General features: G+C 38.7%; 2 protein-coding genes across 3 annotated transcripts in view; one reads left to right on the forward strand and one right to left on the reverse strand.

The window, feature by feature from the left end:
• crtc1b (CREB regulated transcription coactivator 1b) overlaps positions 1–8,418 on the forward strand; it is a 22,399-nt gene extending 13,981 nt beyond the window's left edge. For both annotated transcript variants that reach the window (XM_051912679.1, XM_051912678.1), the window contains 2 exons: positions 354–528; positions 4,042–8,418. In XM_051912679.1, the coding sequence (XP_051768639.1) occupies positions 354–528; positions 4,042–4,253 (387 nt within the window). In that variant the 3' untranslated portion in view covers positions 4,254–8,418. The remainder of the gene's footprint in view (positions 1–353; positions 529–4,041) is intronic.
• Positions 4,822–12,290, reverse strand: part of comp (cartilage oligomeric matrix protein) — a 24,816-nt gene continuing 17,347 nt past the window's right edge. Inside the window, exons 18-20 of the mRNA XM_051912658.1 lie at positions 10,308–10,480; positions 10,086–10,225; positions 4,822–8,638 (exon numbers count right to left, since the gene is read on the reverse strand). Coding sequence (XP_051768618.1) covers positions 8,583–8,638; positions 10,086–10,225; positions 10,308–10,480 — 369 coding nt within the window. The 3' untranslated portion in view covers positions 4,822–8,582. The remainder of the gene's footprint in view (positions 8,639–10,085; positions 10,226–10,307; positions 10,481–12,290) is intronic.

The raw sequence follows: 12,290 nt of genomic DNA on the forward strand, positions 1-12,290 counted from the left end.
TTGTGAATTCAATACTTACCGCTGACTGGACGAAACTAAAACCGGCAAGTCACTTGCCATTGCATTTAGAATTTGTTATTTTGTTTTCATAATTGTGATTTATCATCATCATTTTTTTTTTTTTTTAAATATCATCATCATGAATTCTTTTAGATAATCCTGTAGTGAAAATCTGATGTTGTGACAGCCCAAATATGTATTATGTTATATAGATTCAGTGCATTCTTACTCACTGGACTGACTACTGTTTGACTGAATGTGAAGGTGCAGGAATAACATTTGCTGCTGTCTTACAAATGTTATTTTATTTATTGTTCAAATGAGTTAAAAACTTTCTAATGTTGATTGTGTAGCTGGAACAGTTCAACATGAACATGATGGAGAATCCGGGCGACTCCAGTCACTGTTCAACACTGAACTACACCCAGGCAGCCATGATGGGTTTAACTGGGAGCCACAACAGTCAGCAGGAGGCACAGCAGCTGAGCTACAGTAGCCATGGCAACATTCCCAACATCATTCTCACAGGTATTGTGTCTTTCAATTCAATAAGAATGTCTATATGCAAATGTATTTTGAAGAAATGTCACATAGGTACAATAAAAGCATTGAGGCTCTTTATCTATACGGTACAAGCACAAGTTTTGCGGAGAACAGAATGTTTGCATAAACTCTGTTTAGAATCCATTTTATCTGTAATCTGTATTTTGTTAGTAAAACAGGATATTAAGAAAAAAATGTAGGGTGGGACTTGATTTGAAGAATGTAAATATTTTGATTTCATAATTATTTTAAAGAGTAACAACCAGTCTCGTGCAAAATGGGTTTCCGTTAGTCTTTTTGGATACAAAGTTGTGTTTACAAGATTCAGATTCAGTTTCAGTTTTACCCACCGCTGAATGACATTTAAAAACAAAAGCTGTGATTGTTTTATTTACTGTATATGTCAGGCATATATATATATATATATATATATTTATTTATTTTTTTTTTTTTTTGGCAAGAATACAATGCAAAGTTAGGCAAAAGTCTGGCTATGCAAGAATTAATGTAACAAGATTTTATTACTGGAGGTAACTATTTTTATTTTTAATACTACAGAAAACAGAACAAGTTGTGATGAAATGGTCAGTAGCATCCATCTGTATAGTGTCGGTACTTTAAAGCTGCAGTCTGTAAGTTTTGCCTCTTTGTCGCCATCTCTGTTTGAAACCTGCAATTGCAGTTATTTGCGGAATTATCATCTTTACGTGGGTTGTGCCTCGACACGGCTCCTCAGAGCGGATTAATCTTAATATTTTGAGGAGAATGTGTGGCTGTCAGTCACCGCAATGGTGGATAGCGTACTTCGAAATCACAGATTGTAGTCTTAGAAGTATGACCAAAATAAGATTTTTAACCAGAAAATGTATTCTGTAGTTCTGTAAGTAACAAATCTGCCACTTTTGTTCTGACCAACTGAGAAAAAAAAGCATTACAATAAATCGAGCTGCTAATGGTGATTAAATCTAACAATCACTTAGGATCACTTAAAACCGTGGAAATTATTATTATTGTTATACTTTGTTCTCAAATTGTTCATGTTAACAACATCAGCATTGCGTGACTATGTGTATTTAGTGCGTATTAGCATTACCTGTAGATTTCAATTTCTGTACAGTCTAATCTCTAACGTTAATTTGTCATACCATACAATCCGCCATCAAAATGATAAGTTTAATTATTGCAGCTGCTGTGAGAAAAGGCTATAAATGATCCGCCTCACATGCGATATAGCCTACTAGCTGGGACTCGTTCTTTAAGTAAACAGACGTGACGTAATGACGCAAAGATGAACGGCGGCATGCTCGAATTTCCCCTACCAGTACCACCCAAATTAGAAAACATTATTACAAGCTTACCGTTGTGAATCAGGCGAAGGTAAGGAGATAGTTTTGAACACTGGCTGGGTGACCCAGGGATGGCGGGAGCTGCCCTTTCCCAGGAGGTAATATCCAGACTGCTCCTTCCCCCAGTGGAGGACCAGGAGGAAAATCTTTTTTTCTTTTGATTTTGCCATCTGCCTAAAAGGCGACGGCACCCACATTTTTGGAAAAAGAGCAGCTTCCTCCTTCTGGGTCACACATCTCACAGTCTGAACATGTTGGACGTGGGTTTCCCACTTCCTCATGTTCAGCTGTGATACACACAAATCCCACTCAGGTCAATGTGACGCGCCTCGAGGATGCACAGCTTCCTCATCCATCTCCATTCGAGGTACATGAAGCAAGGTAGGTGTTTCAGTGAACTCACAGGGTTGGGACGTGATGGTTCCTGACGTGGCGGCCAATGCTCTGCTAATGCAGGTACATCAAAAACAATTGTCCCTCGGAGCTTGGATGTGTGGTTAACACTCCCCAACCCGTCGCACTGGCTCATCAAGGACAGACAGACAGCTATGCGATTTAGTTAGCCAGGTGCCCGCCCAGGTACAGTGGCGTCCTTTTTACCTCAGTGGCAGGCAAAGACGCCCCTGTCCTGCATGTGGGGAGCCTGTCCCTCCACCCGAGATGAAGAAAGGGTTTTACAGCCCTTCATTGTACCAAAGAAAGGCAGTGGGTTATGACCAGTCTTAGATCTGCGAGTTTTGACATGCGTTCGCTATTAAGATTGGTTCATGGCAATAGACCTGAAGGACACTTACTTTCATGTCTTGATTCTGCCTCTACACAGATTGTTTCTTCCATTTGCTTTCGAGGGTCAGGCCTATTGATACAAAGTCCTCCCTTTTCACACTGTCCCTGTCACCTTGCGTCTTCACAAATGTCGCAGAGGCTGCCCTTGCCCCGCTGGTGGGCATTTGCATCCTCAATTATCCTGACAACTGGCTGATTCTAGCTTACTCTTTAGTTTAATTGTGTTCGCACTCAGACACCTCAGCCGATTGGCGCTTCAGGTAAACTGGGAAAAGAGCAAGCTGTCCCCAGTGCAGAGTATCTCTTTACTTGGTATGGAGTTGGTCACTATGGCGGCACGTCTCATGAACAGACGTGCTCAGTTGGTGCTAAACTGCCTGAAGTCACTCAGGGGAAAGACAGCAGTCCCACTGAAACAATTTCAGAGGCTCCTAGGGCATATGGTATCCTTACGCCACTTGGCCTGATGCATATGAGACCGCTTCAGCACTGGCTTCAGACTTGAATCCCGAGATAGGCATGGCACCAAGGTACGCATGGCGTGGCTATCACGCCGATCTGTCATCGCGTGTTCAGCCCTTGGACAGACCTTGCATTTCTAAGGGAAGGAGTTCCCTTAGAGCAAGTGTCCAGGCCTGTAGATGTCACAACAGACACCTCCAAGACAGGCTGGGGCGCCATTTGCTCAGGCTCTTGGACAGGACCTCGACTGCATTGGCATATCAACTGCCTCGAGTTGCTAGTGGTATTGCTGGCCCTGCGGAGGTTTCGGCCGTTGATCCAGGGCAAGCATGTGTTGGTCCAGATGTACAACACGGTGACGTCAGCATATATGAACCACCAAGGCAGTTTACGCTCACATCGCATGTTGCAACTCATCCGCAATCACCTCCTTTTGGAGTCAGCGGCGAGTTAAGTTTGAAAGTTCAGATTTTGTTTCATATAAAAAGTAACAAGTCACAAGCTTATTATTGTTGAATGGTAGGCATGTTACACGTAATATTTAGTGAAGTTTTGTTCACTCATCAACTGAAAACAGAATATACTAAGATCTTGGTTCATAAAAATCAAATAAAAGATTGATTAAAAATGAGAAATCGATATTGTCAACCCAGATCTAGCATCCACACAGCGGACATGTTTACCTGTTGTAGCTTATCAATGTTGTGTACATAAAAAAGTCACTGACACGGTCAAAATGTGCCATCGGAGAAACGCTAATTATTAACGATACCCATTTCAGTCAAAGATTTCAGTCCTTCAAAACTGTTTTAGCCAAAACTAAAAAAAAATTGTGGTCACTTTGTTGTCACTGTACACCCGTTTAATAGTTGCTAACTGGCATTTTTGATTTGTTGCACACTAGTGACAGGGGAATCTCCACCCAGTCTCTCCAAAGACCTCACCAGCTCATTAGCCAGCGTTGGTGACGTCAGCTTTGATGCAGACTCTCAGTTCCCATTGGACGAGTTGAAGATTGACCCCTTGACACTGGACGGACTGCATATGCTCAACGACCCGGACATGGTTCTCACCGACCCGGCCACTGAGGACACATTCCGCATGGATCGACTGTGAACCTGTGAATGCAATTTTAAGCGAGACTTTCCGCTGCATGGCCTCTCTGTTCACCATCTGGTCAGTGGCTGACCTCGTCCTCCCAACCACCCACATAACAGCATGCTGCCGAACCACTCATGGCCAGGGGCTTGTGGTGGTAGCAAGGGTTTGGGGGGTGTGGAGGTGGAAGTGCTGTATCCACACTGGATTGTTTCCAATGCACAATACTGTCCACCATCCACTCTCTTCATGTATTCATGTTTTGTTTTTGTTTTTTTTAATCCTGTTATTTTGTTTGGTCGCCAATGTGCATTTTCTGTTTATCTTGATGTATTTTGTGTTTTGTTTATCGTTTTGATTTTGTAGGCATATAGATCTCATTTTATGGTTCACACCATTTTTGTTATGTTTAATAATTCATATTTATTTCAGTATGTTTTATTATTTTTGTCACATTAAGTGAATTGCCAATTTTCATCTATTTTAAAATGTTTACATAATTTTGCCATATGTCCATGAAGAATTAACTGTTTGTGTAATTATGTGTGTGAAATCGACATATTTATTTATAATATATATATATATATATATATATATATATACATATATATATATATATATATACATATATATATATAAAATTGAATCATATTTCTGTAAGGAGCACTACTCCCCCAGATTGTGTATTGAGGGTTGAAGGGAGCGTTGCTCATTGTACACTGGAAGGCATAAAGTTTGCTTTTACAAAATGGCTTCCATGGCATTTCAATTTGCTAACATCATGTAACATCCAAACATCTCAAGATGTCACAATTGGTGTTATCATTCTGGTTTTTTAATGTTTGCCTGTAATTCATGAAATTTTCTAGCAAAAGGACAGCAGTCTCTCGATAGAAATATAACCCATATTTTGGTGTTTTTGTGGACTGTCATGTGACTTTCTGTATGTTTTGCATATGTTACTCAAATTGAAGATTCGATTACTGTTATCGCTGTAATGTACACTTCAACAGTGGTCAGTAAACGTGACCCAAGAGCTGCTGCAGAATCCTGCTGAACACTTCACTGTGAGAGGACCTGGTTTTGCCTTATATGAACAAAATGCTGTTTTTAACTGTCGACGTGTTTTTCTAATCGTCTCCGAAGTGTTTTCCTCTCAATATTCTCGTTTTACTAATGCCATTTTGTTTAGTATTGAATGCTGTATAGTTTGTACTTGTACTGCCAAACATAACTCAAGGTTCTGTGTGAAGATGATGTCATTCATCAGGCAGGGGGAGAGTAATGCTCCTTATTCTGTGCTGTGCTTTCATTCCCACATGTATGTTCGAGCCCTGTCGCAGCTTGATCAAGTGATGTTTTTTGCCCTGTGTGCTATAGCAGAGGTCTTTAACCCTGCTGTCCTGCAGAGTTGAGTTCCATCCCTGATCAAAGCTAGTCGAGCTCTTTGGGATCGCTCGAAAACACACAGGCAGGTGTGCTGAAGCAGGTTGGAAATAAACAGTGGGTCCCCAGGAGCAAGGTTGAAAACCTCTGTGCTATAAGAAGGAATTAAGGAATCACTCATTTACAATTCAGTGACAGTTTTGATCTCTATATGCAGTGGGGTCTAAAAAAAACACCCCTTTTTTCAATCAAACCTGGAAAGTTGTACGATTTTAAAAATGAATCTCAAACAAAGAAAAGTTAAATTAAAAAAAATTTGTATCTGAGCCAGTTGTATTTTTAAGAATTAGTGTTAACAAAGATTAATAAATACTTATTTGGCAACAATTTACAGTAAGGTCTCATTAGTTAATGTTTGTTAATGCATTAACTAACATTGAGTAATACAGTTGTTGCAGTATTTATTAATCTTTGTTAAAGTTACTTAAAATTCAGCTGTTCATTGTTAGTTCATGTCAGCTGATTATTAAATATTTTAATTAAATATTAACAGATACAACATTTTAATTAACATGAAGTACTTTTCATTGTTAGTTTATGTTAACTGTTAACAAATGGAAACTTACTGTAAAGTGTTACCAGAAATTCTGAGAGATTTGATATTTTTTTAGTCAAACTGTTATGCGGATGATATAGATTTTTTTAATTATTTAAAGAAATTATCCATTTTCAGGCTTTTGGGTCCCACTGTATCTAATTTGTCAGTCTAAAAACATTAATTTTATGCTACTGTGGATAAATTACCTGCTGAAGTTTAGTCCTTTTTGGCCAGATACATTTGTATCCTTCAAGGAAATAACTCTTAAAACTGTGCAAATCCCATTTGTGATTCCTATGCAAACTAAAAGCGTTAATCAACTAACAATCTGGAATATTTTCATTTGAAATATGAAGGGCTGAGAAGTAAGGATTGCCTCAGATGGTGGATAAACTCTAGTTTATTAGACGTAACAAAAACTGCAATACTCACTTAAGTTTTTTTATTCCTCAAACTGTGCCATTCAGAATATTTCTTCTATCGTTTTCACATGTTTACCATGAACGTGTTTGTCTCGGACGCTTTTTTCCTGAAAATAGTGTACATAAAGCTTATCACAAGAATATGGCGAGTGCATGTCAAAACGAGAAAATACCTATAGAGAACGAGGTCTTCATTAGCTTGGCTGATTCCAGTGAAAAGATTCACTGCACATAAAACAATATAGACCCCAGAGACACAGTGCATGTATTAGTTAATGCTAGTGGTGTCATTTTACTGGTTTATCACTGATAACCATGTCTATGATCATGTTTAGAAACAGAATGTATTTATGGGGCTCCGTGTTATGATGACCAAATGACCTGCTTGGCAATGCTTGACCAAAGCACTATTGTTCTTTTCTGATCTGTTATGTTGCCTTTTTTGGGGGGGGATGATGGGTCACAGTAGCATTTTTCTGTTCATCACAGTTGTAGCATGTTTGATATCTTCAGTTGGGTCATTCCCACTCCCTGTCGATTTGCTCAGCCCTTGCATCTTGAGTTTCCGTTTGAAATCCTGTCAGAAATCTGGAAGACATGGCAGCTTTCATACTGATATATGTGCATTTCTTCAAAATCTTCTGGCTGATGCTCCTCGGCGCTTCAGCCATGGCTTTGCTCATGAAACTTGGACTGTTTTATCTTCTGAGAATGCCGACTGTTCAACCCTGTACATGCATTTTCCCCCAGTTTATTGTGAAGGTGTTCTCTGTATTGCACTGATCATTCAGAGGGAAAACAATTCTGGAAGCGTATATGTGACTTCCCAATGCAAACCGAAAAAAGGGCTCAGTCTGTTTGTTGCTTTACCATGTTAAACATTAGGAGATGTGGGCAGACTGCATGTGTTTATTGGTCAAATAAGCTGTTGTTGATGCACATGCAGCATGCAGCCAAACTGCCTGTTTGGGGCATTTTATTGGAGCAGTTTTAGCTGACAGCACTTCTGTGTATGTTGGACTTGTTAATTTGTGTCCTGATTATTTGTGTGAGCGCAAACCCCCTTTAGCGTAAATTCCCCTTTAAGCCTTAATAGAACTGCTGAGCAGTTAGTTACCATGATTACCATGTCCGTACCATTAAGACTAAAAAGTTGACTAGATGGGATGTACTTCTTGATAAACATAATGATAGTGACCCATAGGATAGCGCTGACCAGTATAACAACCCTTCCCCTTTCATAACATTAGCATAAACTAAGTGCCATCTACATTGATTTCTTTCTGTAAAGATGATATATTTTTTATTTCGTCAACTGTCATTTCACTTAAGGCAGGTTAAGAAGTATTAAAAGACATTGTAAACAAGCCACTCGTGAGAGTGTTAGATTACAGAATGCGCGTCAAATCTTTGTGATCTTTCATTTTGTGAGCATAAACAGCGCTCGCTCTTTATTGGAATTAACGGTATATTAGGACATATAATTTGTGGTTGTCTAGAGCTTTCATTGGGTTGGATCTATCCAGATGCCCATTTCTATAGTCGCTGTGCTGGTGTGGTCATCTTTGTCTCCTATTTGTGGTAACTGATTGTAGAAGGAACTGATTTCGTCTTTGTCGTTTGCTGGTCCTTTTCCTTTCTCAGAAAAAAAAAAAAATGCTAAATATGGATGTGCATGATGTCTCAGCTGCATATATCAGAGCCTTCTTGTTATATCATTTATATTTTGTAACCTGTATTTCTGTACGTGTTTTTAAAATACATATATATATTTAAATTCTGGTGTTTGTGACCTCAGTGCTAATCAGAGTCATCAAGAAGGCTTGTCTACTGTTCATAAAGTATAAAAAATTGAGTATAAAATATAACACACATGACAGAAATATACAACTCAAACACACATTAACCTTGTAAAAAAGAACTCTGATGTTGAGTTTGGGTCTAAAAAAGCTGGATTTGCTGGGCTCTGAATGTCTCAAAGTCCTCTGGGATTGTATCTGCAAGAAAAAAGAAGAAGAAATACAACAGAGTTGATTTAATAATTCTCTCCTCAGAGACTGTGAATTTTGTATACTTATAAAACACATTTAACCTTAAAGGGTTAGTTCACCCAAAAATGAAATTTCTGTCATTAATTACTCTCCCTCATGTCGTTCCACACCCGTAAGACCTTCGTTCATCTTCAGAACACAAATTAAGATATTTTTGATGAAATCCGATGGCTCAGTGAGGCCTGCATAGACAACAATAACACTCCCTTTTTCAATGCCCATAAAACATATTTAAAACAGTTCATGTGACTACAGTGGTTCAACCTTAATGTTATGAAGTGACGAGAATACTTTTTGTGCACCAAAAAAACAAAATAGCGACTTTATTCAACAATCTCTAGTGATGGACGATTTCAAAACACTGCTTCATGAAGCTTCACGAATCTTTTCGAATCAGTGGTTCGGAGCGCGTATCAAACTGCCAAAGTCACATGAACTAATGAAGTTTCAAAATAGTTATGACGTAACAAAGCCTTGTTTACTGAAATCATGTGATTTTGGCGCTCTGAACCACTGATTCGAAACAAAAGATTCGTAAAGCTTCATGAAGCAGTGTTTTGAAATCGTCCATCACTAGATATTGTTGAATAAAGTCGTTATTTTGCTTTTTTGGCGCACAAAAAGTATTCTCGTCACTTTATAATATTAAGGTTGAACCACTGTACTCACATGAACTGATTTAAATGTGTTTTAGTAGCTTTCTGGGCATTGAAAAAGGGAGTGTTATTGCTGTTAATGTAGGCCTCACTGAGCCATCAGATTTTATCAAAAATATCTTAATTTGTGTTCTGAAGATGAACGAAGGTCTTACGGGTGTGGAACGACATGAGGGTGAGTAATTAATGACAGAAATTTAATTTTTTGGGTGAACTAACCCTTTAATTATAAGGGAAAAATTAATGAGTCTGCACTTTTTTTTTTTTCAAGAAAAAAAATCTGCTGGATTCTGTAGAACGTGTTTAAAATCTTCCAAGTGAAAGGATATTCATTGATATTCCATTTGTAAATGGATCATGAAAAGTGGTCACCCAAAAAGGAATTATTGTGAAATGATGAATTACTTTCTGTCATAAATTTGGAATAACATGCCTCAATGAATCATTCTAAAAAAGACGAATGTGTATAAATAAAAATAGATTCTTTTTTATTATTATTATTTCATGATAACTTTAAAAATAGTAATATATGTTAAACAGCTGGGAGTACTATACTCCTGTTGGTAGGTTTAAGTATTTTCAAATGAGCCAAAATAATAAATGAGCAAGCAAGTATAACTTAATGAATGTTGGGATTTCTGATTATTTGTAGGCCTGACAGTGAGCCCTTTGAGTGAGTGTATACTTGTTTAATTATTTTCTAATATACGCTAATATATTTTATCACAAGAACTGACCGTTGCATCTGTAGCGCAGATTGGCCCAGATGATGTTCTCCTGGGAGAAGCAGAAAACTCCCAGTCTGCCTCCTCTCATGGTTGTGTCAATAATAATTCCTGTGTCTGCCACCATCTGCTGACCTTCATAGAACCGAACCCTGCATCCAAGATATGCAGAGTATTTATCTGAACGTGCATAGGAGAATATTGCGAATAAACAACAGGAGGCTTTGCAGATACCTAATATATCCTTCTTGGGGTCTGTGCTGCAGGAACCAGCGATAAGAAGTCTTGTCTTTCCAGCCAACATTCCTGGAATCTTTCCACAAGAGTTTCACCTGGTTAGTTGAGTCACCTGTGTGCCAGAGTGAATTCCGCAAGTTCTCTCCAGGCCCTGTGTCTGATTTCACTGCCTACCAACAGAATAAAGAAAATTATACTATATTTTATCTGAGCAATAAAAGTTGTCGCTCTGCACTTACTCTGTCACTCTAGAGTTCTTACTAGGACAAGAAAATATGGTCGTATACAAGCGGCAGCCTCCGCAAGTTTCTTTTGAAGCCAATACGGAAGTGACTTAAACTGCAATTCATCGACTGACCGCTAGGAACAGGCTCCAAAAGAGAGCAGAATCTCATTGAGTCCCATGTTAAAATGCCCAACTTTACAGCAGAAAAAAACATGTTTACAGCCTGGTACAAATTGTGGTTTTGGTCTATATAGCTAATTTTGCCCTTTATGACAACTCTGAGGGGGGTGAATTTTTTTATAACTCATGCCTTAAAGTTCTGCATAATTAAAGGCGTGGCCACTTGAGTGACAGGTGGATTGCTGCTGCTGTCTGTGAGCCGTCATGTTACCTCAGCTAATTCCAGCCACTGAATTTGGCATCTCTGCCGTGTTTATGCTTTTTTCGGGATTATTTTATACAATTATCAAATAATATGGCTTGCTGTGCTTATGGTTGAGATTATGGTGCACACAAGCGGAAGATAAACAGAACACTCGTTGTTGGATCGTCTTGGCATTGGCTAAAATTTTTGTCAACCAGATTTACTACAATGACAATGGCTGGAGAATATGCCTCTCAAGACACCACATACTCTGACAGCACTGCTTGGATATTATAACTAAAACCGCTGCACTATTTTGAAAAATTATACTTTAGATGCGGGCTCATTTGTTTGTGAGATATATACGATCATATACAGTTTTACAACATAAACGATGCTCAGATTGCATAATTTCTTGAAGAACAATGATGGAGAGCAGATCGTTCAGAAGAAATGTGATGCAAACAATGGACAATATATCAATATTTCATGAATTTAATGCTTTTGTGGACAAAAAGTGCTGTTGGATGTTTTTTAATGGACGCTCATGGACATTTTACCTAAGTGCGACGGATTGGATTCATCTCACGATCGCTATTTCATTATAAAGGTATGAAGTCCCGTTTTGATTGTGCGTGTTGTCATTTGCACACCCGACACAAATTACAATATTACTGGTGCTGGAGCATCTATATCGTAAAAAAGACACTGTAGATTGACAGTAAACCTTTAGAACTTTCTAATGATATAACTTGTTGTCTTTATTAATATTATAGATAGATAGCTCCTTAGCCTGATAACATGATCACGTTGCGCTAGGCAGGCGTGGTTTCAGCAACCAGGCACCTCAGTTCCAACCACGTCCCGCCTCTTTGCCCATTTTCAGTAATCCAGGAGTGACGTGCGGTGACGTGCTGCCAAGATGGCAGCGGCCTCATTTTTGCTTCAAAAATGCTCTTCAGAAATCTACGGGTGACGTCACAGACACTACGTCCATATTTTTTTACAGTCTAGGATCATATAGCACCAATTTTATCATCTCTACACTCGGGGTTGCGCCGACGAGTCAACTTTAATACTCTGCCATGATGCTTTAAGCATGACATTGACTAGTCACTGGTCATGGCCTATAGAGGGCGCAACAGGATAAGAAATCTTTGAAGTCCACCTTTATGCTCCATATCCAACAGTTAATGACAGATAAATGCATACTCTGAGAGCACTTCACAAGATATGTTTGATTATACCATATGGATGCTCAATATTCATCGGGTGAATGCGCGTTTTAAACAATTTATTGTACAGGTAAGTTAGTCGCTGTTCTAAACTGCGTGACTACACAGCTGATAAACTGTCAAACGAACAGAGGTAAGTCTGCTGTATTTATACC

This window comes from Ctenopharyngodon idella, chromosome 11 (genome assembly GCF_019924925.1).
Source record: "Ctenopharyngodon idella isolate HZGC_01 chromosome 11, HZGC01, whole genome shotgun sequence".
Classification (NCBI taxonomy): Eukaryota; Metazoa; Chordata; class Actinopteri; order Cypriniformes; family Xenocyprididae; genus Ctenopharyngodon; species Ctenopharyngodon idella.